The sequence below is a fragment of the Lagenorhynchus albirostris genome, chromosome 1 (assembly GCF_949774975.1).
Source record: "Lagenorhynchus albirostris chromosome 1, mLagAlb1.1, whole genome shotgun sequence".
Taxonomy (NCBI): domain Eukaryota; kingdom Metazoa; phylum Chordata; class Mammalia; order Artiodactyla; family Delphinidae; genus Lagenorhynchus; species Lagenorhynchus albirostris.
Genome location: NC_083095.1, coordinates 43,769,632 through 43,797,551, shown reverse-complemented (window position 1 = coordinate 43,797,551; position 27,920 = coordinate 43,769,632). Strand labels below are relative to the sequence as shown.

General features: G+C 34.2%; 1 protein-coding gene across 1 annotated transcript in view; it reads right to left on the bottom strand.

Annotated features, from left to right (window-relative positions):
• The window catches only part of EXOC5 (exocyst complex component 5), a 47,658-nt gene that overhangs the window by 6,962 nt on the left and 12,776 nt on the right, over positions 1 to 27,920 (bottom strand). The window contains exons 5-13 of the mRNA XM_060142094.1: positions 24,450 to 24,514; positions 22,159 to 22,187; positions 18,674 to 18,783; positions 18,123 to 18,167; positions 17,878 to 18,018; positions 16,810 to 16,892; positions 15,055 to 15,264; positions 13,616 to 13,763; positions 3,201 to 3,309 (exon numbers count right to left, since the gene is read on the bottom strand). Of these exons, the coding sequence (XP_059998077.1) occupies positions 3,201 to 3,309; positions 13,616 to 13,763; positions 15,055 to 15,264; positions 16,810 to 16,892; positions 17,878 to 18,018; positions 18,123 to 18,167; positions 18,674 to 18,783; positions 22,159 to 22,187; positions 24,450 to 24,514 (940 nt within the window). The remainder of the gene's footprint in view (positions 1 to 3,200; positions 3,310 to 13,615; positions 13,764 to 15,054; positions 15,265 to 16,809; positions 16,893 to 17,877; positions 18,019 to 18,122; positions 18,168 to 18,673; positions 18,784 to 22,158; positions 22,188 to 24,449; positions 24,515 to 27,920) is intronic.

The following is a 27,920-nucleotide window of genomic DNA, read 5'->3' as shown; positions in this document are numbered from 1 at the left end:
TCATGAGCCATGAATACACTTCTATCATTTTTCTTATAACCATTTTTCTTATAACCAGGCCTCTTTACCGCTGATAACAGTTAAAATAATTTTCTTATTAGTATCCTGGTTCAAATCTCCTTATCTTTTATGCTATATATTGTTGCCATAATAATGTATTTAACATATTTCACTCACCATGTTCTCTACTATTTCCTCAAAAATAATTCAAAGTCTCCTCACTGTCAAAATAATAAATTCCAGATTTTCAGCACTGTATTCAAGCCACTTCACATTCTGACCCCAAAACAGACAGCTGGTCTCTCCAGATTTGTTTCCTCTCTTGTAAGAGAGTAATAGTTAAACTCTAAGGTCCCTACTAACCACAGACATTTATGTTTCTAGCTAAAGTTCAAAGACATAAGGGGCTAGGAAAAATACTCACAGAAAATGAGAAAACAAAAGTTTAATACCTAGAGTTCTTTACAGGAGGAGGATTTTTTTTCAAAGTTTTAAAAATGGAAAATAAAGGTGTTTTATTTTCCCATAAACGACAAAATCACCAACTGATAAGAAAATTAAAGGCTCCAACACAAATTTACAAGAGAAAAAAATAAAGTCAATACACATGTAGAAAATACTAATCCTTGCTATTAATGAAAGACATGAAAAGGCAATAGTGATGCACATTTTTAACCACTAAATTATTAAAGTTTTTAAAGAATATTCAGTGGTGTGCAGAAAAGCTGGAATAATCATACATGCCAGCAGCAGTATAGATGAGTGGGGAAAAACCCCTTAGGAAAATCGTTTATACGTATAAAAATTTTTAAAATTTGCAATACACTTTGATCTGGTAATTTCACTTCCAGAATTTTATCCAAAGAAAATAATTCAAAATAAGGAAAACACTTTAAGCTCTACAATTGTTCACTGTAGCATTATTTATACTACTAAATTGCTGAAAAGATCCAAGATGTCTAATAATAGGGGGTGGTTAACTTTATAATATATATGCACGACAGAATTTTATAAAATCATTAGAAATAACAGCAGTATGTACTAACTAAATAGCTGCATGGAAAATGTTTATGAGTATAAGGGACATTCTCATCCTACCAGGAAATTTTTTAAGCCCTTCCAACTTATGAATACTGCTATTAAAATGAATAAGCTAGGCTTCCATACTAGGTAAAGAACAACTCCTTCATACCATATAGAATCAAATTCATGTTACTTTTTTATTATCTTCTTTAATCTTCACATCTTTGAGGTGGATATTATTATCCCAATACAAATAACCACATTAGCTTATTTGTAAATGGCAAATGTTAAATACTTGATGTCAAGTTTCTGCTGTATTGGGTGGAGTAGGGGGGAAGCAGGCTACAAATGCTTATCTATGTCCTGCAGGTTAAAAAAAAAAAGGGTAAGAATAAACCACAAGGTTACTGAATTATGGGTAATTCTGCTTCAACCTTAGAAACTTTATGGAATGAAGTTATATACAAACATTTTTGAGCATGTGCTATGTGCTTTCTAGGTGCTAGCCTATAATGGCAATTAAGACAGATAAGATTCTTAAGACAGGTTAAGATTCCCATGAAGTTCACTATTCAAGAGAACTTACATGCTGTTCTCTCTACTTAAAATACTCTTTCTCCAAATATTCAATTTACTCCTTCACTTCATTCAGCTCTCCGGTTCATGTCTCCTCAGAGAGGCCTTTTCTGACCAGCCTTTCTAAAAAAGCCCTCTGCCCCTGAATTCCCCATCCTACCTCCCATTACTATTCTCTATTCCTTACTCAATTTTATTTTTATTCATTGCACTTACTAGTCATTTGTCTATCTGTTCCACAAGAATGTAAGCTGCATGAGTACAAGGTTAAGGACTTAATAAGCATGTGTTCAATGAATGAATTCTGGTGAGTGAGGCAGATATTAACAAGTGAAAATTTCATTGTAACAAGTGCTATGAAAAAAGTTAATTCAATGATGAAATAATGTGTAACTAGGCTGGGAAAGGGGTGTCACTTTAGCTAGGTCGATCAGCAAAGGCCTCTCTAAGAAGGTAGCCCCTTAGCTAAGATCAGAAGGGTGAAAAGCCAGACATGAGAAGAGCTGAAGGAAAAGGATTGGGGGGTAGGGAGATACCAAGTGCAAAGAACCTGAGTAAGGAAAATGAATGAAGGCCAAAGGGGCTGGGGTAGTGAGGGGAAATGCAATATGAGATGAAGATGAATATATAAGAGGAGGCCAGATCAAAAGCTATACTTTCATAAAGAGTTTTTTGTTGTTTTTCCCCTAAGAGTAACAGGAAACCACTAAAGGGTCTTAAGCAAGAAATTTTAAGACCCTTGAATTTATAACATAACTGTTACATGGAGTCAGTTATTTGGAAAGGTAAGAATGTACACAAAGAGACCAGTTAGGAATGGATAGAGATGATGATCTTTAAATCAGGGTGGCATCAGCAAAAATGGAGAAAAGTAGACGAATTTGAGTTATGTTTCGCAGTATACAGACAGGATTTGCTGATAGACTGGCTATCAGGTTTGATGAAAAGAAGAATTATGATAACTCTGGGGTTTGGGCCTTGAGCAAACAGTAAATAGTAATGCCTTTTAAAGACATGGAAAAGAAGGGGAAAGGAAGTTTAGGTGGAAGATAAAGAGTTTCATTTGGGATATATTAAATTTGAGATGCACACAGAACAGGTGAGAGAGGTCAAGGAAGCAACTGAATTAATGGGACTGGAATTTAGGGAAGAAGTCATTATTATCCTATTAATACCAGTAAACCCAGAAGACCAAAAATAAAAGAAAAAATTTTATATGAATCTATTCCTCTCCAGGCTTATTTTGAAAAGGCTTACTTTCCTTTCTAAATCTTACTTTACTCAACTGTGTCAACCAGAATTGCTGTCACTTCCATTTCTGCTCCTTTGGCATTTCATAGCTTACAGCATTGTATTACATTCTTCCAGTCACTGTAGTGACTCATGTAGCCCTGGTCAATGTAAGCAATATGAGAACTGTGTCTTTCTATAGCTTCTAGCATCTGACAAATCCTTGTTACAGAAGCTCAAAAAGCATTTTGTTGCACTGAACTGCTTTTGACAGATAGAATTGAATATATATAAAACAACATTATGCATAGTTTAACCAAACAGGATCAAAGGAATTTAACACGAAGTATAACACAAATAAATATACTTACCAGCAAGTCCTGTTTCCAAGGCATAATCAATATGTTCAATACATAAAAATTCCACAAGAATGGTAAAAATTCTAAAGGCATTCCTTGGTAAATCAGAAGGATCAGAGAGCTTTAAAAACAAAAACCAAATACATCATCCCTCAAGTTTACCTTTAAAAAAAGGCAATACTTTTTTTTTTTTTTTTAGCAATCAACTTTGTATAAGACATAGTCAGTATTCAGGTATCAAAATGATAACTTAAAACTCTTCCTGCCCACCCAAAATGCCTTTCTCATATACATACAGTTACAATGCTCCGTGTCTGTCTACAACTCTCCTGGCTTAGACTAGATCAATGTTTTTCTGACCTGGATTGTAACCCATTAGTGGACTGTGACAAGAAAGAAAGAGAGAAAAGAAGAGAGAACCAATAGAAAATAATGTCTAAAGTACACATTAAAACCAAATATATTTTAATGAAATAAACACATATAAACATAACATACACACACACATAAATACATATAATAAATGTATACTCAACTGCCATGTAAAGTGCCTTTTTTATTGTGAGTCACAGTAAAAGAATTTTGAGAGCCACCAAATGAACAAATGCTATTCTAGTAAAACTCAGAACAAAAAGGATTCTTTATTTTATTGGAGGGTGGGGATGGGAAATCAATAACAGACACACTATAAAATACGACAGGCTCAAATCCCACTTTCATCACTTCCTGGTTGAGTGAACCCTTGAGATGTTATTTAACCCCACCAAGCCTCAATTTCTTCATCTGTAAGGTAGGAATAATATTAATAGTACTTATATCCTAGCCTTGAGGTGAAAATAAAGTATGAAAATGCATGTAAGGTATTTTTAGCTCAGTGTTTGGCATATAATAGGTTCACAATAATAAATTTTCATTTTGATGTTGATGTTGCTGCTGCTGATTAACTACTTAGTAAAGGAATTATTAGTAATTATGCTGAGAAAATTAAATCCCTCTTTAAAAGTTAGAAAATTACCTCTCAACTTCTTATAACTGCTTCCTATATTATTTATCAATTGATTGTTGCCTATTTGTAGTCTCCATTTGTGATCCACTCTCAGAGTAATGGGCACTGAAGTGCATAACCCACTTTAAATTCCCTAAATCTCTACTGATTATAAATACTAATTTGGTATTACTCAATTCCCTTCCTGGTCTTCTTAATACAATCCTAACCTTTACCCTTCATCAGTCTCTCTACTACAACCCTCACCTTCCTTCTTTGCTCACTGATGCTTAACAAATGCCCTTAGCAAGCCACAAAGAATAAATTTAATTTTTCACATTCCTCCTTTCTACATCCGTACATTCATGCATAACTCATTGAAGAGGTAGACTGAATATGTGTAAGGATATAAAAGACATAAACAACACTGTTAATCAACTGGACCTAACTGACATTCATAGAATACGCTATCCAACAACATCAGGATATACATTTTCTTTAAGTATTCATAAAACACTTACCAAGATGGATCATATTCTGGGCTAAAAAACAAGTCTTGATAAATTTAAAATGGATTCATATCACACAAAGTATGTCCTCTAACCACAACGGAATCAAATTTAAATCAATAACAGAAAGACATCTAAAAAATCCCCTAATATCTGGAAATGAAATAACACACTTCTAAGCCACTCTTGGGCCAAAAGAAATCAAAAGGGAAATTTAAAAGTATTTTGAACTGAATGAAAATAAATACAACAAATTAAAATTTGTGGTATGCAGCTAAAGCAGTACCTTAAAGGGAAATTTATAAGACTAAATGCCTATATTAGAAAATAAGAAAGGTCTCTAATCAATGTCTCACCTCCACCTTAAAAAACTAGAAAAAGAAGGGGAAATGAAACCCAAGTAAGCAGAAAGAAAAGACGTCATAAAGAGTGGAAATCAATGAAATACAAAACAGAAAACAGAAAAGTCAATGATACCAAAAGCTGATTCTCTGGGGAAACCAATAAAACTGATAAACCTCCAGCCAGAATGATCACACACACAAAAATACCAATCAACAAAAATGAATAAGAGACATCGCTAAAGATTCTACAAATGTTAAGAAGATAATAAGCTACTATATATAAAATAAACAACAAGGTCCTACTGTAAAGCAGAGGGAACTATATTCAATATCTTGTAATAACCTATATTGAAAAAGAATATATATATTATATATATTATGTATCTATAACTGAATCACTTTGCTATACACCAGAAACTTAACACTGTAAACAAATTATACTTCAATTAAAAATCACACACACACACACAAAATCAACTGACCATAAAAAAAGATAATAAGGCAATACCATGAACATCTTAATCCCAATAAATTCAACAATTTGTGTGAAATATACAAATCTTAAAAGACACAAACTACCAAAACTCACTTAAAAAGAAACAGGTAACTAAAATAGCTCCATATCTACTAGAGAAGTTAATTTGTAGTTTAAAACCCTCACAAAGTTAAAAACTGCAGGCCCAAATGACTTCACTGGTGAGTTCTACCAAATATTTAAGGAAAATATAACACCAATTTTACATAAACTCTTCCAGAATATTGAAGAGGAAGGAACACTTTCCAACTTATTCTATGAGGCAAACATTACCCTGATACCAAAACTACACAAAGACATTACGAGAAAAAAATATGTATACATCAATACCCCTCTTGAAGGCAAACACAAAAATTCTTAACAAATGTTTAGCAAACCTAATCCAACCATACATAAATAGGATAATACGTGATGACCAATGGGGTTTATCAAAGGAATGCAAGGTTAACATTTGGAAATCAATGTAATCCAACCACATTAACAGAACAACAAAAAAAGCATTTGACAAAGTCTAACATCTAATCCTTATAAAAACACCCAGAAAACTAGGAATAAAAGAATTTCATCAATCTGATAAACAGCATCTATGAAAAACAAATGGGACCTAATTAAACTTAAAAGATTTTGCACAGCAAAGGAAACCATAAACAAAACTAAAAGACAACCTACAGAATGGGAGAAAACATTTACAAATGATGAGACTAACAAGGGATTAATTTCCAAAATATACAAACAGCTCATAAAGCTCAATAACAAAAAAAGCAACAACCTAATCAAAACATGGGCAGATGACCTAAATAGACATTTCTCCAAAGAAGACATACTGATGGCCAAGAGGCACATGAAAAGATGCTCGACATCGTTAATTATTAGAGAAAGGCAAATCAAAACTACAATGAGGTATCACCTCACACCAGTCAGGATGGCCATCATCAAAAAGTCTATACATAATAAATGCTGGAGAGGGTATGGAGAAAAGGAAACCCTCCTACACTGTTGGTGGGAATGTAAATTGGTAAATGTAAATTGCAGTCACTATGGAGAACAGGATGGAGGTTCCTTAAAAAACTAAAAATAGAATTACCATATGATCCAGCAATCCCACTATTGGGCATATATCCAGATAAAACTATAATTCAAAAAGTTACATGCACCCCTATGTACATAGCAGCACTATTTACAATAGCAAGACATGGAAACAACCTAAATGTCCATTGACAGATAAATGGATAAAGATGTGGTGTGTGTATAAATTTATATATATATATATATATATACAAACACACACAATGGAATACTACTTAGCCATAAAAAGAAGGAAATAATGCCATTTGCAACATGTATGGATCTAGAGACTATCATAGTAAGTGAAGTAAGCCAGACAGAGAAAGACAAATCTCATATGATATACCTTATATGTGGAATCTAAAAGAAAAAGAAACGACACAAACGAACTTATTTCCAAAACAGAAAGAGACTCACAGACACAGAAAACAAGCTTATGGTTACCGAAGGGGAAAGCGGGATGCAAGAGGGATAAATTAGGAGGCTGGGATTAACATACACACACTACTATGTATAAAACAGATAACCTGGGCTTCCCTGGTGGCGCAGTGGTTGAGAGTCTGCCTGCCGATGCATGGGACACGGGTTCGTGCCCCGGTTCGGGAAGATCCCACATGCTGTAGAGCGGCTAGGCCCGTGAGCCATGGCCGCTGAGCCTGTGCGTCCGGAGCCTGTGCTCCGCAACGGGAGAGGCCACAACAGTGAGAGGTCCGCATACCACACACACAAAAAAACAACAGATAACCAACAAGGACCTACTGTATAGCACAGGGAACTATATTCAATATTAAGTAATAACCTATAAGGTTACATATTTATATGTATACATATATATGTATACATATCGCTGTGCTGTACACCTGAAAGTTACACGATATTGTAAATCAACTATATGTCAATAGGGGCTTCCATGGTGGTGCAGTGGTCAAGAATCTGCCTGCCAGTGCAAGGGACAGGGTTCAAGCCCTGGTCTGGGAAGATCCCACATGCCACGGAGCAACTAAGCCCACGCACCACAACTACTGAGCCTGGGCTCTAGAGCCCTCGAGCCACAACTACTGAAGCCCGCGCGCCTAGAGCCCATGCTCCGCAACAAGAGAAGCCACCACAATGAGAAGGCTGTGCACCTCAACAAAGAGTAGCCCCTGCTCGCCACAACTAGAGAAAGCCCGTGCACAGCAATGAAGACCCAACACAACCAAAAATAAATAAATTAATTAATTAATTAATTTTAAAAACCTATATGTCAATAAAAAAAATTTAAAAAAAGAAAAACCTACAGTTAGCATCATATTAATAATAAAGACAAAAATAATGCAGGGTATAGGGAGGGTGGGAGGGAGAAGCAAGAGGGAGGGGATATGTGGATATATGTATACGTATAGCTGATTCACTTTGTTATACGGCAGAAACAAACACACCAGTGTAAAGCAATTATACTGCAATAAAGATGTTTAAAAAAAAGATTAAAAAACAAACAAACAAAAAGAATAATGCAAGGTGTATGCTCTCGCCACTTATAGTCAGCATCGTATTGGAGGTTCTCACCAGGGCAATAAGGCAAGAGACAAAACAACAGGCATCTATATTGAAAGGAATAAGTAAAACTGACTTTATTGGCAGAAAACATGATATTCTATACAGAAAATCCTGTGGAATCTACAAAAAATGCTATTAGAATAAGCGAGTTTAGTCAGGTTGCAGGTACAAAATCAACATATAAAAATCAACTGTATTTGAGAACTCAATATTGCTAAGACGTCAATTCTCCACAAACAGAACTATAGATTCAAAGCAATTCCAGTCAAAATCCCAAACTTTTTTTTCCCCAGAAAATGAAAAATTGATTATCAGACTTATATGAAAATGCTTTCTATGGTAATGTTAGAGGACTCACACTACCTTATTCAAGATTTATAGTTACAGTGATCAAAACAGTGTAGTATTAAACTTCCAGAAGAAAACATAGGCAGTACATAGGTCTTAGCGATATTTTTTTGGATCTGTCTCCTCAGGAAAGGGAAACAAAAGCAAAAATAAACGAACAGGACACAATCAAACTTAAAAGCTTTTGCACAACGAAGGAAACCATCAACAAAACAAAAAGGCAACATATTGAATGGGAAAAGATATTTGCAAATGATATGCAAGATAAGGGGTTAAGATCCAAAATATATAAAAAAACTCATACAACTCAATATCCAAAAAAAAACCTGATTAAAAAATGGGCAGAGAATCTGAACAGACATTTTTCCAAAGGAGACAAACAGATGGCCAACAGGCAGATGAAAAGATGCTCAACATCACTGATCATCAGAGAAATGCAAATCAAAATCACAATGAGATACCATGTCACACCTCATACAGAATGGTTATCAAGTCTACAAACAAATGTTGGCAAGGATGTGAAGAAAAAGAACCCTGTACAATGTTAGTAGGAATGTAAACATTCCTACTGGAATGTTGAAAACATTCCACTATGAAACATTGAAATGTTGAAAACATTTTCCACTATTAAAAACAGTATGGAGGTTCCTCAAAAAACTGAAAATAGAACTACCATATGACCCAGCAATTCCATACCTGGGTATATATCCGAAAAAAACAAAAACACTAATTCCAAAAGATACATGCACCCCAATAGTCAGAGCAGCATTATTTACAACTGCCAAGATACAGAAGCAACCTACGTGTCCATCAGCAGATGAATGGATAAAGAAGATGTGGTATATATATACACAAGGGAATACTACTCAGCCATTAAAAAAAAATGAAATTTTGCCATTTGCAGCAACATGGATGGACTCGGAGGGCATTATGATAAGTGAAATAAGTCATACAGAAAAAGACAAATACTGTATGATATCACTTATATGTGGAATCTAAAAAAATGCAACGGACTAATGATACAACAAAAAAGAAGCAGACTCACAGATGCAGAGAACAAACTAGTGGTTACAGAGCAGGGGGGCAGGGGGCAATGTAAGGGTTGGGGAGTGGCAGGCAGAAACCACTGGGGTAAGATAGGCTCAAGGTATTGACAATGTGGGGAATATAGCCAATATTTTCTAATAACTGTAAATGGAAAGTAACCTTTCAAAATTGTTGAAAATTTTTAAAAATATGTATTTTTTTAAAAAGAAAGAAAACTTAAGGAAATAAACAAAAGAAAGAAAATATAAAAGGAAATCTTTGTGACCTTAGGTTAGGCAAAGATTCCTTAAATATGATACCAAAAATACCTCCCATAACAGAAAAGTGTTAAATTGGATATCATCAAAATTAATAACTTCCATTCTTTGAAATACTCTTTAGATATGAAAAAGACAAGCCACAGACTGAAAGAAAACATTTGTAAATCATATATCAAATAAATGAATTTTAACCAGATATACAACTGTCAGAAAATAAGAGAACAGACAACCCAATTTTAAAAAATGCACGCAAAATACACCAAATAATATACATGAATGGCAAATAAATGCAAGAAAAGATGCTCATCTTTAGTCATTAGGAAAATGCCAACTAAAACCATAATAAGGTATCATTACATACCTTATTAGACTCTAAAATAAAGACTGATCATACCAAATGTTGGAAATCATGTGGAACAAATGCAACTCTCTCATATACTGCTGGTAAGAATGTCAAACGAAACAACTTTGAAAAACAGTTTGGCAGTTTCGTAAAAAGAATTACCATATCACATCATATAGCTACTCAGGAGAAATGAAAGCATATGTCTGCATAAAGACATATGCATGAATATTCACAGCAACTTCATTTGTAATAGTCAAACACTGGAGCCAATCTAAACTGCCATCAATAGGTAAATGGATAAACAAATTGTGGCATATTCATTAAATAAAATACTACTCAGCAATAGAAAAACATACTAATTAATACACACAAATGAATGAATTTCAAAATATTTATGCTGAGTTAAAGAATCCAGAAACACATGTATACACTATAATATACTATAACCCCATTTATTAAAAATTCTAGAAAATTAATCAATTTCTTGAAAAATCCTATTTAGCTTTCAAGACTCAGTACTGAAGCATCCCCTTCTTTTTGAAAACTAATCTACAGTGAAGCAGATCAGCAGTTGCCCAAGGACAGAAATAGAGGCGAAAGGGAGATTTTAAAAGGGCAGAAGGAAACTTTTGGAGGTGATGGATCTGTTCATTATCTTGACTGCGTTACAGTTTCACAAATGTACACATAATTTACCAAAGTTATCAAATTGTACAGTTCAAATACATGCAGCTTATTGAATGTCAATTATATCTCAAAGTTACTAAGTTTTTTAAAAAGAAAGGAAAAAAACACCAATCTGCTCATTACACTGCTCTTTTTAATATCCTTTAAAGTTTCCATCATCAGCTAACAAGGTCAAGTCCAAATTTTTAAGTATGGCATACAAAGAGTTTTTGTCTACATTTTCAACCTCCTGACTTATTACTCTCCCCATATCCTTTTTTAGTTCAAGCATTTCATACTGCGTGATTGATATCTGTATGTCTTTGTGTACGTAATTTTCTCTATTCCTGAAACAGCCTGCCAGAATCATCCTCTTGAAGATATCCTATTTAGCTTTCAAGATCCAGACCTCAAATGTCTCCTCCGTTTTAAAATCTTTCCTTATACTCTTTCTCAATTCCTTAACCAGGCAGAGCTGGTTGTTTCCTCTTTGGTCCCAGCAGTGTTTACCTACCTTGCACTAATTCTTTATATGTCTACCTCTTTTCTCCACACTATTCAAAAGTAATGTAAATGTCTTGTATTTATAACCTCAATGCCTAACATGGCAGATGGTACAAAGTAAACACAAAATAATGTTTGTTGGATCAGACTGCAATGAATTAAACTGATTTTCAATCTCATGACTTTCCAGACAGAAGGTCATGATTTAGACCTAGTTGCTGTGATTCAAATAAATATGTTAAAGGCTTCATGTTTGATGATCCGATGCTTTAGAAACATTTTAATATATTTCCAGTATTCAGAAAAGTACAGATATTACTGTACCAAATATACCCATCACCTACCCAGATGTGTCATATCTTAACATTTCTCCAAATGTACTTCAGATTTTCTTCCTTTTGGGGGGCAGGAGTTGTCCAACATTATACATATAGATAACATCCCTTGGGTATTCCTCCCAAGGCAACCACTACTCTGAAGTTGTTTATCACACCCATGCTTATGTATGCTCCTGAATAATATAAAGTATTGTTTTACTTTTTAAAATTTTATGTTGTGGTATACTGAATATATCTTTTCCCCATTTTGCTCTTTTCACTAAACATTGCATTTTTGAGATTTATTCATGCTGATGATACATGTAACTCTAGTTTAGTCATTTAAATTGGTATATAGTTTTCTAGTATATGAACAATGTTAGTTTATCAATCCTCTTTACAGCACACTTTGTTTCTAATTTTTCACCACAACAAACAACATAGCTTATGATGTTAGACATGTCATGTGCACCTACAAATTTCTCTAAGGAATTAACAAATTACTCTCCAAAGTATACCAATTTTTACTTCCATTGGCAGTGTATGAGAACTTCTATTGCTCCACACCCTTACCAATACTTAGTATCAACAGACTTCTTAATTTTTGCCAACCTATTGAGAATGACAGTATTTTCCCTGTTTTAAGTTTCATTTCCCCACTAGTGAGACTGAATATCTTATTGATAATTTATATTTTCTGTATTTATGTGCAGCCTTTGACTTGTTTTCTATTGATTTATATTTATATGTATAATTTATATTGATTTACTATCTATCAATATAAGTATATAGACAATATACATCAGTACAAATAAAAAATTAAGACTGCCTCAACTCTCAACTTCATACTTAAGAAGTATGTACCTCAGTTTCTTCCTCTGTAAAACAGGAATAATAACCTCACAGAAATGTTACAATGATTAAATGAGTTAATAACATACCTAAACTGCTTGGAATAGTGCCTGGAACATAGTATGTGGTATACAATTATTAACCACTAATATTTGTTTTATAAATCTTCTGCTAGTGGGCTTCCCTGGTGGTGCAGTGGTTGAGAATCTGCCTGCTAATGCAGGGTACACGGGTTCCTGCCCTGGTCTGGGAGAATCCCACATGCCATGGAGCAACTAGGCCCGTGAGCCACAACTACTGAGCCTGCGCGTCTGGAGCCTGTGCTCTGCAACAAGAGAGGCCACGACAGTGAGAGGCCTGCGCACAGCAATGAAGAGTGGCCCCCGCTTGCCACAACTAGAGTAAGCCCTCGCACAGAAATGAAGACCCAACACAGCCAAAAATAAAAATAAAAAATTAAAAGAAGGCTCAACATTTAAAAAAAAAAATCTTCTGCTAGTCATATTGGTTGCAAATACCTTCTCAGAGGCTATGACTTACTTGTTACTTTGTCAAAGTATGTTTGTGGAAAAAATTCTAATTTTTTTTTTTTTTTTGCAGTAAGTGGGCCTCTCACTGTTGTGGCCTCTCCCGTTGCGGAGCACAGGCTCCGGACGCGCAGGCTCAGCGGCCATGGCTCACAGGCCCAGCCGCTCCGTGGCATGTGGGATCTTCCCGGACTGGGACACGAACCCGTGTCCCCTGCATCAGCAGGCGGACTCTCAACCACTGCGCCACCAGGGAAGCCCAGATATTCTAAATTTTAATGGAGTCAACTTTTCCTTTCCTTTGATATCTGTGTTCTTAAATATCCTTCTCTCCCTAATGCTCTATTTCTTTATAAGATAGGTCTAACTTTCCCTTTCATATCGATTTAATATCTCACTAAAGAAAATTTGACACACTCAACTTTAAAATTATGTTAAAATATACTTCTAAATAACTTAAAAATAATTCTGTTCCCCAAGCAAAAATTCTACTTTTTTATTACAATAAACAATTGTTCCTAACCAGAGAAAAATTAAAATACACAACTATATACAAATAAAATAAATTTACAATTACTCTTACCCTATGACATCTTTCAAAGGCTTGCTTGGTTTCTTGTAAAAGATTAACCACCACTTCTTGGGATAGGAAAGTCTCTCCATGAGTATCGATACTTGGTCCCAGTGGTAAGTTGGTACGCTGTCTAATTCTCTCTTTCAAATCTTGAATACTAGTGCATAATACCAACAAATGAAAAAAGAACACTACCATACATAGATTTCAATTTCAAATACTCTCAAACTTAGTATACATGAACTAAGAAAAAGAAAGAAGAAGGAAAATAGACCAACAGCCAGGAAATCTAAAACTTCTAATTTCAGTAAGTAGTTCTGTAAAGTGAAGCAAGCATTAATCTCTAAACAGAAGATGTTCGTCTGAAAAATGAGTAGATTTGGAGTTATTATCTCTAAAGTCTCTTTCAACTCTACAATTCTGACTCAGTAGCCCAAAACTCCTTGTCTGGTTTCCTTAGGAAGTGGGCTTTTCCAAATAAGTTAATATTCCAGATAACTAAATGGTCCTGCTTAAAACAAACTTTAAAATTTTAAAGATTTTTAAACATATTAACCCTTTAAACATATTGTACATTTCATTATTATTAAACATAATTTAGCTTTTCTCAATGACTGAGGGTCATTAAGAACTTTTATTACATGATAGTATCTTTAGAAAATTACTTTATTTTTTGGTCCTAGAATATATAGCTCCAGACTGTGAACTAATTTTTCAAAAAATTCTTATGATTGTTTTTTAGGTTTTCTCTTTTACTTGCTACTGCCTTTGAGATGTCACTTCTTATTCCTAATTATAATCTCTCCATGATCATTATTTAATATATGACAAACTGGGAAACAAGAAAATGATTTGGGTGTGCATTATGTGAACTGTCAACTCTGATTATATGGCTCCACAGAGGTCATTCTGATTCATCCAAAAATCAACTCAATTCCAGATAGTTGAGATCTAGATAACTGAGTTGCCACCAATTCTTACAGCAAATCATTTAATTTTATTCTAGTAGGTAAGTACATTCACGTTTTAATGTATTACTTAAATAATTTTATGCCCAAGTCATGAAAAAGCTCAGGGTACAAAATTGTGATCTGCATTTTTTTTTAACCACACCTGCAATAGCAGCAATAAAACAATGTGCTTCCTAGTCAATAACCTGGAATAATTTACTCAGTCTAAAAAAAGGAAGGAAGGAAGGCAGGCAGGAAGGGCGCGAGGGAGGAACTCTTTACGGTACTAGTATTCTGCTTTACATTTTAATAATGTTATGTAGGAACATTTCAACATGTGGCTTGAAGGAAAGGATTTGATGAATGGTGTAAACAAACTGAATTAAAAAAATTCTTCACAGAAAATTCTAATGACTATCAATATTTCACAAGTTTGTCCAAATATAATAGCTTTTAATATCTTTAGTTTTAACTATAACATTTAACAAAAACACTTACCCTCCTGTGCCAATCGATCTCTTTTGATGGTTTTTTGAATCATAATAGCGCTGTAGGATCATAGCACTTCTGCTTTTCAAATATCCAGTCTCCACTTCAATATAGTTCTCCAAATAGGAAATGAAAATGGACTTGATAAGCTTAGACAAGAAAGTCTGTTTATCAGTACCTAAGTTAAACTCCATCAACTTGCTGGAAAGATTTGTGGTTCTTTTCATGCAAAAGGGAGAAAAAAGATTAATGTATATTGTAGGTATAGTAACAATATTTAAGAAATACATATTTTTATAACGTGACTTTTTAATAACTTATGTTACACCACCATTTCTTAAACCCTGGGAAGTTACTCAGGATGCAGACAGCGACTGTACAGGGTTATATATATTAAGTAGAATGAATATTACAAACAACATCATGGTTTTGAAAACTACCATAAACTCCTAGAGATGACTCAGGAGAGGAAACTAAGGCAACCAACCAGACTAGAAATGGCAACAGTGGCAGAATGGCTTCAAGTATGCCATTCATGACATGGTACCAAAGTCAAAATATTGAGAAGTCTATGCGCTGTTCATTCTCTTTAGTCTTTGTCCCTGGACTTTCCTCTAATTTTCTGTTTCTCACTGTTGAAGATAGGCTCACAATAGTGCTGTTGCTGAGATGGACTTCCTGATTATAGTTACTTTTGAAAACCCTCTTCTCAAAGCGATGACAATAAAGAAAAGCAATAGAGTTGGAAAAAAAAACTCCACATGAAGCTTCTACAAAGTATAACACTGCCATTTACAAAAGCACAAGACAAATTTTCACATCAGACTTAAGTCTGAAATTGTCATATAAGAGTTTGTCGGGCTTCCCTGGTGGCGCAGTGGTTGAGAGTCCACCTGCCGATGCAGGGGACACGGGTTCGTGCCCCGGTCTGGGAAGATCCCACATGCTGCGGAGCGGCTGGGGCCGTGAGCCATGGCCACTGGGCCTGTGCGTCCGGAGTCTGTGCTCCGCAATGGGAGAGGCCACAACAGTGAGAGGCCCACGTACCGCAAAAAAAAAAAAAAAAAAAAAAGAGTTTGTCACTCTGGGGGCTTCCCTGGTGGCACAGTGGTTAAGAATTCACCTGCCAATGCAGGGGACACGCGTTTGAGCCCTGGTCCGGAAAGATCCCATATGCCGCAAAGCAAATAAGCCCATGCACTACAACTACTGAGCCTGCGCTCTAGAGCCCGTGCTCCACAACAAGAGAAGCCACTGCAACGAGAAGCCCGGGCACCACAACAAAGAACAGCCCCCGTTCGCCGCAACTAGAGAAAGCCTGCACGCAGCAACAAAGACCCAACACAGCCAAAAATAAATAAAAATAAAATAAATAAATTTAAAAGAGAGTTTGTTACTCCCTTTCTCAACTTTTAAAGTTTTAACTGCAGATAAATGTAATAATACTAGTTCTTAAAGAAAAGAATTAAAGAATAATGAACTAGCTTACAATTAAAATCAGAAACAAAATTCTCAAGTCTTAAACAAGGTTTTTATATTTCATTAAAGTACATTAATATAAAGCATAATATCCAATTCCTTAAGTTAACATGCTAAGAATGCTGCTCTTGTACAATACTAGTCTATACAGCCGAGTATTTAATGCTAAAAGGTATATTGCTATCTGACAAACTGTTATTCAAAAATACCTGAATACTTCCCCATTTTCTATTTCAAAAAAAGAAAATGTGAGATATTACTATTTTCTAATAATTAAAAATATACCTTGTATATAAATCGTAGAGACTTTTGAGATACTGCTCTGCATCGGACTTCCTACATTCTTCTAACTGGTCTTTCACAAAGCTCTAAAACAAAAAGTCAACATTCTGTCAATTAAGTAAATATTAAATTATATAGTCAATATTTTTTTCTCTAGAATTACTCCACATTCTTGAACTGTTCTAACTTAAAATCCAGTGGAAAAGGCAATGCATAGAAAAGAGACCAATATAAAAAAAAAAGGTTTTTAATTTTTACTGCTTCTCATATTTACTCATACATCTTATCAGTGTTGGGAATAAGCATTAAGAATCTCAAATACCTTGTCTTTTGAAATCTGCCTATCCTGCCTCATGAAGTACATTGGGGGAAAAAAAAAAATCCCAAAAAACAAAACCTGAAGCTATATCAATATGGTCAATTCCTTAAAGCAGCTTTTCCAAACTGTAGTCTAAGTAACCCTAGTGTCCTTTGAGACACTACTGTAAAATTGGGAAATGCTGTACATTACATCTCCATTTCTAGAGAATCACAATACATATTAGTATCTTTAAAGGCTATTAAAAGTCCTGAATTGTGTTGTAAAGACAACACTTATTTAATGTTGCTCAATCCATTGGTAAACATAGTTTAGGAAATGTTGCCTTAAAGTACAGAGCTATGGAAGTCAAGGTTGTAAATGAAATTCCTGTTTTCTTTTAATCTTAGTACCATATTATAAAAAATTCTACAGATTGAGCTTGTAATTCCTGTTCAATTTCAAAATGCCAACTATTGGTTAAGGTAAGAAACCAATAAAAATTAAAACTGAGGCTAACCTACCACACAACCTGATACATATGTAATTTCAAACACATCCTCTGATGACACTGAGTGATTAGCACCTTTTTTCTTAGTAAACAACAAAACATTTTTTTTTTAAAGCATGACACTGTCATTCCTTTCTCCTACACTTAATAAGTGGATTACTATGCCTAAGGATATTATACAAACTAAATTTTAAAAACTTTTAAAACACAGAGGATAAAAATCACATATTGCCTTAAGTACTTAGTCATTGTTTAAAATTACCTGTAGTTTGATTTCAAATACATTTTGAATAAGTTTAGCCAGTACTGTTTCTGGATTACTAAAGATATCTCCAACTTGTTTGTTCACCCGTTGACAGAGTGTTGCTGCGTCTTCAAATATATCATTTCTCAAGTAAGCACCCTAAACAGCAGAGGAAATTTACATTGAATATATAATTTTAAAATGCTTTTTAAAAATACAAATTAGCATAAAATAAAATACAATAAAGTGTACTGTTATGTTACCTCCTGGCACTGCTTTATATAAACATCAACACAATGGGAATAACCCTAGGAAAAAGAAAGAAATACATATCACTCTTTTGGTTCAATTATAACAATAATAACAACCATGTCAATAAAAGAGGTATTATATGTAATAAAGCTATGTCTATGCCTCAATAAATGGCCAACAGTAATAGCTACTCTCTGGTTCCTATATTCCAAACTTAAGGTCAATCTTTCTTGCTTTTGAATTATTTCATCAAATGTTTGACTGAAAAAAAAAATACATTAAATACCCAGAAGGCAGACAATATGATTTTCTATGTCAAACTACATAAAAATTCAGTGATAAAATATTAATATTATTGAATATAAGATCCTTATTTAAATAATATTACCTAAAATTTAATATCATTTCTGGAGAAAGATACAAATGTACATTCAAATTATTCCAAATAATGAAAATTATCACTGACTCATACAACTGGGGAAAAACAGACTATAATATATAGAATTCATATAACCTCTGTACTCTTTAAGACTAATCTACATTTTAAACTTTTACTATTTACCTTAAAATGGAGTAAAACAGCTGCTACTTCTCTCATTCTGGAGATTTCACCTCTTCTTTGAGCACCAGTAAACTCCTGTATCAGTTGGCATTCTAAGTCATGGTATTTACCTAAAAATAGAAAGTCATTCAGCTACAATGAGATAAAGTATCCAAGTTATTTATGAGTATATGGTTTCTTTATAAATATAATGACTAGGAATCTAGCTTTCGTTTAAAAGAATTGCAAAAACTATATGAGATTATAGGTAGTGGATCAAAACCCGATAATATACTGTGGTATATAAATATGTATTTTCAAAACCAAAAAATCTTCCCAACTGGTAAAACAGGTGAGCTCCTACAGTGTGACTGCCATTTATCACTGCTATGTAAAAAAGCAGCTGGCTGGCAAATCGTTCTCAATGGTGAAAAACTGAAACCATTTCCTCTAAGATCAGGAACAAGACAAGGTTGTCCACACCCACCACTATTATTCAACATAGTTTTGGAAGTTTTAGCCAGAGCAATCAGAGAAGAAAAAGAAATAAAAGGATTCCACATCAGAAAAGAAGAAGTAAAGCTGTCACTGTTTGCAGATGACATGATACTATACATAGAGAATCCTAAAGATGTTACCAGAAAACTACTAGAGCTAATCAATGAATTTGGTAAAGTAGCAGGATACAAAATTAATGTACAGAAATCTCTCACATTCCTATACACTAATGATGAAAAATCTAAAAGAGAAATTAAGGAAACATACCCATTTACCAATGCAACAAAAAGAATAAAATACCTAGGAATAAACCTACCTAGGGAGACAAAAGACCTGTATGCAGAAAACTATAAGACACTGATGAAAGAAATTAAAGATGATACAAACAACTGGAAAGATATACCATGTTCTTGGATTGGAAGAATCAACAATGTGAAAATGACTATACTACCCAAAGCAATCTACAGATTCAATGCAATCCCTATCAAACTACCAATGGCATTTTTCACCGAACTAGAACAAAAAATTTCACAATTTGTATGGAAACACAAAAGACCCCAAATAGCAAAAGCAATCTTGAGAAAGAAAAACAGAGCTGGAGCAATCAGGCTCCCAGGCTTCAGACTATGCTACAAAGCTACAGTAATCAAGGCGGTATGGTACTGGCACAAAAACAGAAATATAGATCAATGGAACAGGATAGAAAGCCCAGAGATAAACTCACGTACATATGGTCACCTTATTTTTGATAAAGGAGACAAGAATATAGAGTGGAGAAATGACAGCCTCTTCAATAAGTGGTGCTGGGAAAACTGGACAGCTACATGTAAAAGAATGAAATTAGAACACTCCCTAACACCATACACAAAAATAAACTCAAACTGGACTAAATACCTAAATGTAAGGTCAGACACTATCAAACTCTTAGAGGAAAACATAGGCAGAACACTCTATGACATAAATCACAGCAAGATCCTTTTTGACCCACCTCCTAGAGAAATGGAAATAAAACCAAAAATAAACAAATGGGACCTAATGAAACTTCAAAGCTTTTGCACAGCAAAGGAAACCATAAACAAGACAAAAAGACAACCCTCAGAATGGGAGAAAATATTTGCAAATGAAGCAACTGACAAAGGATTCATCTCCAAAATTTACAAGCAGCTCAATATCAAAAAAACAAACAACCCAATCCCAAAATGGGTAGAAGACCTACATAGACATTTCTCCAAAGAGGATATACAGATTGCCAACAAACACATGAAAGGATGCTCAACATCACTAATCATTAGAGAAATGCAAATCAAAACTACAATGAGGTATCACCTCACACCAGTCAGAATGGCCATCATCAAAAAATCTACAAACAATAAATGCTGGAGAGGGTGTGGAGAAAAGGGAATCCTCTTGCACTGCTGGTGGGAATGTGAATTGGTACAGCCACTATGGAGAACAGTATAGAGGTTCCTTAAAAAACTAAAAATAGAACTACTATACCACCCAGCAATCCTACTACTGGGCATATACCCTGAGAAAACCATAATTCAAAGAGTCATGTACCACAGTGTTCATTGCAGCTCTGTTTACAATAGCCAGGACACGGAAGCAACCTAAGTGTCCATCAAGAGATGAGTGGATAAAGATGTGGCACATATATACAATGGAATATTACTCAGCCATAAAAAGAAACGAAATTGAGTTATTTGTAGTGAGGTGGATGGACCTAGAGTCGGTCATACAGAGTGAATTAAGTCTGAAAGAGAAAAACAAATACTGTATGCTAACACGTATCTGTGGAATCTAAAAAAAAAAAAAAAATGGTTCTGATGAACCTAGGGGCAGGACAGGAATAAAGACACAGGCATAGAGAATGGACTTGAGGACATGGGGAGGGGCAAGGTTAAGCTGGGATGAAGTGAGAGAGTAACACTGACATATATACAGTACCAAATGTAAAACAGATAGCTAGTGGGAAGCAGCTGCATAGCACAGGGAGATAAGTTCAGTCCTCTGTGACCACCTAGAGGGGTGGGATAGGGAGGGTGGGAAGGAGACGCAATAGGCAAGAGATATGGGGATATGTGTATATGTATAGCTGATTCACTTTGTTATAAAGCAGAAACTTAACACACCATTGTAAAGCAATTATACTCCAATAAAGATGTTAAAAAAAAAAAAGCAGCTGCCTGGGAAAAGCCTTCTGGATGTCATTTGTGATAGCAAGAGACAGGAAAAATCTTAAACCTGAATTTATGGAAAGGGTGAGCAGAATTATAAAACACTTTACTAGAGTTCAGATGCCTTTACTACAAACAATGGCAGATTCAATACCAAGGTACACCTTAAGACAACATGTGGTATTTGATTCACTACATTCTTGAGGCTATTACGGTACACTTTTGGGAAAACAGGTGGTCTCTGAACTTCAATGACTTCCCAAAACAGTGACTTAGACTACCACAGGAGCCTGTAAATATAGCAGCTTTTAAAGAAATTCAGAATGATCTGCTTAAAATACAATCCAAAGATCAAGAATCAAGCTATCATGTAAGAAGTTAAATAGGTACCGAAATGGTCATTACGAACTAGCTTTAAAAAAAAAGAACCTACATTAGGTCTGTATGTATGAATACAGAAACAATCCCCAAGATACATTGTTAAATTAAAAACACAAGGTATGGAAGCTATTTGTATAGTATGCCAAGAACACAAGGTATGGAAGCTATTTGTATAGCATGCCACCAATTATTTTAAAATAAATGCGGACAGCAGAACTAAATTCTACACATTATATACATGATCTATGTCTTATGCTTGTATATCCATAGAATATTCTGGAAGAATACTCAAGAAATTGATAACAATTGTTTCAAGGAAGAGGAATCAAACTCAGGGATGGGGTGGGAGGATGACATTGTTCCCACTCTCTTCTTTTACTATTTTCCTTTTTTTATACAAGTAGTTTGATTACCTATCCAAAACAGTTAAATAAATAGAACCCCACTTACTTGCAATTTTGGATTTAACTTCTGAAAATCTGAAAGATAAAAACCAATGATGAGGTTCATTATTTGTGACAAATGTACCATAGTAATTTAAGATGTTAATAAAAGGGGAAACTGGTTTGGGGGGTACATAGGAACCCTCTATACTAAATATTGTCAGAAAAAAAAGGAAGGAAGCAGGGGGAGGGAGGGAGGGGAGGGAAAGACAAACCCAGAGGTGAGAGAGTACTGATAGTAGGAAGCATGCCATGTAACAAAACTGAATTTGGGCAATCCAGATGGGGTCTCTGGTTCTCACTGAGGAAATTCACATTGAACAACCAATTCCCCCACCCCGTTTTTTAAATTTTTTAATTTATTTTTTGATGTGGACCATTTTTTTTTAAAGTCTTTATTGAACTTGCTATAATATTGCTTCTATGTTTTGGTTTTTTGGCCCAGAGCCATGTGGGATCTTTAGCTCCAACCAGGGATCAAACCTGCACCCCCTGCATTAGAAGGCGAAGTCTTAACCACTGGACTACCAGGGAAGTCCCACCAATTCCCTTTTAAAGGGAGGAATTCTGTATGAGGCATTAACAACCCAGAAAGCCCCAACAACTGGGTTACTGTCCCTACTCATATTCACTGGCATTTTAAATTCACTTGATATTTGTCTATTTTCCCCTCAGCTGGGATTTCCTCATATGACGTTCCACTATTGTTACTTAAAGAAAAACAACTATAAAATAAGCATATACAAATGAGTTATTTTAAAACTAGAAAAATAAAATAGAAGCCATAAAAAGGACCCAGCAATGTGCCTAGCATTCAACCTCTGCAAATTCAAAAACTAAAATATCATACACTACCATACACTAGAACTTTTTTCAAATCATAAGTATCCAGGGGGAATGCACAACATGGAAAATTAATGTTGAGAGATCTTATGTGATTAGTTTGAAGAGACAGGAGAGTGGCTGGCAAAAGAGATGCCGAAGACAGATGAAGAAGCTAATAATTTAAAGATCTATACAAAATTGGTATCAAAGTCACAGTGGATCACAAAGTATGATAGGCCATACTGATCTTTGTGAAAAAATTAAACTTGATTAGGCTATATATTCAATTCTAAGGCCTGATAGGCTAAAACAAAACTGTAAGAGAAGCATGTAATTGAGAAGCAGAAGATGAGTATATGCCTCTGTGTTTGTAGGGGTGGGAGACAGATGAAGCCAACAATTATGATGCAGTTATTGTGAGCCACATATTTTACCCATTTAAGAAAATGGTTTAACTCTGAAATAAAGTTAAAGAGAGGTTTTTTGTGGGTGACATTAAAAATCATTGCTCATAATGCTGGACAAGTATGAAATTATTAATAATAGCTAAATGATAGATGATGATTACTGCTAATCCTTTATGATGATACAAAGTTCAGAGTAAAATAAGATATATTTGGGGGTAGGGAATTCACTTTCACTCTATGTTTGGGACATAATGGACAAGCTTTAAGTATAGCAATACATTTACATTCTACCTGTACCTCAGGATTTTCAAGTATTACCAAAAGAATAAAATACGTATATTATCTGTTAAAAGGGAAGACATTTTTTCCAGATATTTAAATGGGAGAACCACTGTTAACAAGATTTTTTATAGAGTCTGACATTCCATGAACTAAAGGAAATCATGAAAGAATTTCCTTCTCAGTGAAGTTCTTTTAGGATGAAACCATTAATACCTAACTTAGCAATGGCCCCAGGGCCTTGCATCTAAAACAGGACTTCTTAACCTGAAGTCCCTAGGAAGGAGCCTACAGATAGGCTAAAGGGTCTAAAACTCCATGAAATTGTATACAACGGCCTGTGTATCTGATTTTTTTAAGGAAATTTCATAGCTTTCACCAGCTTTTCAAAGGGGTCCAAGACCCCTAAAAGCTTAACAATTCTCATGTAGACAGAAGAAAAAGGAGCTCAAGAGCCCCATGTTTAAGCTTTCTCTGTCCCCTTCTAGTCTGTTGATCAAAGTCCAAAAAAAAAAGAAAATTCAAAATCTTACTCCAATTTCAAAATTCTCCATCAATTTTTTTCAAAAGAAAAACATAAGATTGAAATTATTTCAAGATATATCATTAAATTTAGTTGTTAAGATACCACATTTTTTTCAATCAGCTATTACATACTGTACCTGTACAAAGGCAGTCCTCAATAAGTTCTTGTTGAATTAATGAGCAAAATCATACAGGAAAAAGTACAATTTTATTCTATACACTACACCATATACCCAAATTAGCTCTTGAGAAATAAACTTGCCTATCAAAAGGTAACTCTTGGGCAATTAGGTGCAACTTCTGAATGATGTCTGCTGCCTCCTTTATCTATTAAAAAGCAAAAGCAATAATTTTACAAAACCTTTATACATATCAAAAAATAATTTTATATTTAAAAACAGTAATATTCTTCTATGTATGCCCACAGACCCTCACCCAAACAATTTTCTTTAAAAAACACAACAAATAAAATCTTATGAGCAACAGGAATACATCTGGGGTATCACCAATAATGAATCAATAAAACATAAATATTTGTCATTATTGTACTGAAATCTTGTGATTTTATAATGCAACAATCCCTTCCCAATGAAACCTGTAGTTCAAGTTTACTCCGAATAAATTCAAATCATTGATTGCTGAAAGCAAGTTTAAGTATCTTTTGAGTTTGTGAAATGATAAACAAGATTTATAAAAATTCAGATCATACTGCTGTATAAATCCCATTTTAAGTGAAGAAAATAACAAAATGCCTGTCATTTAATGAACATATCAAGTTATAAAACTTGTTATAAAAGCAAAGATTACGTTTAATATGAAGTTTCTAGAATGGAATATGGTAAAGAAATGTTTGTACTTATTCAAGTTGTGGAACTGAAGGATTTAGGCAAGGGGTCCAAAATTCTTAAAATGCAGACATTTGTGCTTATTCACACTAAATGTATAGGGGAGTTATATAATGTTTACTTTTTAAAACAAATTTCAAATAAGTATTGAGTTTTATTTTGGCACACCTTTAAGTAAATGATTTTATGATCATTCACTTTCTTTTACACTAAAAAAAAAAAGAAGAGAGAGACTCATACAAACGTGAAGGAAGAGCTGAGAACATTAACAAAGATCTTTCTAACCGAGTACTCATGTGAAGTCTGGCAAGCAACTATGGAAAACAAAAGCAGGACCAAACATATTGTTGTTTTGACCAACAACAGTGAATACAGATAGCATTTCTGCTTCAGTTATCTCTTCTCTCCTAGTCAGCATGTCACTGTCATTTTCAGTTACCAGATGTTCACTCCATTCTACTGAACATGGGCACAGATACCACTGCATTATCTCTTTTCACCATGCCATTTGGTTGTACTAGCAATGTCCACCCTTTTCTCCTCACCGATACTCCCTTCAGAAAGGACCTACATACATGTTTTATGTTCCTATCAGGAGTTTGTTCTTGTTGTTTCAAGAGATGGAAGTGTCTGCAAACTTCACTTAATATAGTAAGAAGTACAGCAGAGTAAATAACACTTGATTTTATGGAATTCCCATAGGTAATTATTTTATAAAAATTGTTTCAAGCACAAGTAGCTCTTAAGGTCATCCATCAGTTGAAATATACTATAAAAGTACAGAAGCTTTCAAAACCACAATCTAATAACTTGCTTATATCTGCTACTGATGTTAGGGTAAGGTGAGAGACCACCCATGCTAACAGGTTAAAGATAATCAGGGCCATCAGGCATTATCTACATGAAGAACATTAAGTTGTGATGCTAAGAAGAGAAACAACTAACATACTCCGTAAGGACAGAGGTAAGAGGGAATATATACTATGGTCATAAAATGGGTTTTTTTTCCCAGAGAAGAAAATTAGAAGATTCTGAGAAGCAAAGATTTAAAAAAAGCAAAAATGACTTTGGAGCAGGAAGAAAAAGGAAAAAGATGGTTGTTATCTTTTCGCATTCTAATTCCTTCCAAAATCACACACCTCCCTAACTACATGGGTGATTTTCCTTTTCTTTCCATTGGGAAGGTGGCTGGCACACAGTGCAGAAATTGAGATACTTAGAAGTTTATCTAATAATTAGCAATCTAATACCATATATGATGTTCCTAAGTGTAGTTAACTGTGATAGTACCAGGCCAAAAGTAATGATTCAACAGTAACCCAAAACTTATGGGAGATATGAGAGAAAAACAAGACAACTGGGAAAAGAGGACTAGAGTATAAGAAAAAAGGAACAAGATGAAAGAAAATGGGATATGGTAGACAGTGAAGCAAAGGAGAGAAAATAAGAGGAAGTAGCTTAAGCACTGTTAGCTCTACTTGCTCTTCAAAAATTACAGACAGCTAATGACCAAGTGAATGAAGTAGCAAGAATATGAAGATTTCTTCTTCTTTCAATCAAAATCTTAAAAATTAAGAGACAATAGTAATACCATGAACTACACAATTACTTGATAATTAAAATGTTTAAAGAAAAGTGTAAAAAACATAATTTCATTATGCAAAACATTACAAGCAATACAAATCAGGATAAAAATATGTGTAATCATTCAATTTTAAAATATTTATTTTTCTCTAGATTCTAAATGGCTGCCTTGAGCTGCATCAAATAAACAGACCAACTCACACTGGGTAAAATATCGGCATTTTCTTTATAACAAAACATAAATATACGCTACAGTCCAACAGGTATAATCCAAGGTAACCCAAGGTATAAGACTTGAATTATATACCATTTTATATATATATATAAATTTTTTATATGTATAAATATGTACTTTTATAATACATTAGAAATATGTATGTTTATATTTAGGAAACATAAAATAAAAGCATTCCATAAGGTATCCTGAAAAACAGTTCAGTGTTCAAGTCGTGTGTGTGTGTGTGTGTGTGTGTGTGTGTGTGTGTGTGTGTATACACTATTATACATAAAAATCACGTGAATATATAAAAGCTAGATATTGCCAGTATTTTACAAGTGTTTAAGTATGATAATGTTCTTGATGTTAATCTTATCAGTTCTACTTTATATTACAAATGTAATTCCTGAAACTCATTATTTAAAATACTGCCTTTTCTTTAGAGGAGTTACCTCTACATATGTAACCATTCCTTTTAAAGATCTCTAAACCTTATAAATTCTATACCCCTATATAGTTCCTACTCACAAAAAAATGTGTTGCTTAATTCAAAGTGAACTTCAGTACTACTTAGTTTTTAAAATTTCACTATCTGAGCTATCCCATGGAGTACACTGAGAAAAATTCTGGAAGACTGTATTCAACATATTAGTGGACAATGTCACTATGTGCATATACCATCCATAAGAATGTCTATTTTTTCATGCATTTTGATTTTTTCCCCCGAGGGGAAGAAAGTGAGCTAAATAACCTCTTCCAAGATTGTAGAGCAGCCAACACCATGCAACCTTAGACCAGGATTAAGTGACTAGTGCTATAAAAAAGATTAACATGAACAATTAATTCAGATTTTTCTATTCTCTTTGATCCAAAGTATGCTTTAATTCTTTGTAAAAGATCTTTATTCAAGTAACAAAAACTAGAAGCTCTGAATTCCTTGCACAGAAAGATACTTCAGCTTGTCAGTGATTTAGGTCAGCCCACCCCCTCACTCAATGGAATGTGCCTATCAAATTCTGTTAATATTAAAAGTCAATTATGAGAAAGAAATATTTATTAAAATAGTTACCTCAACATTTCTAAACGA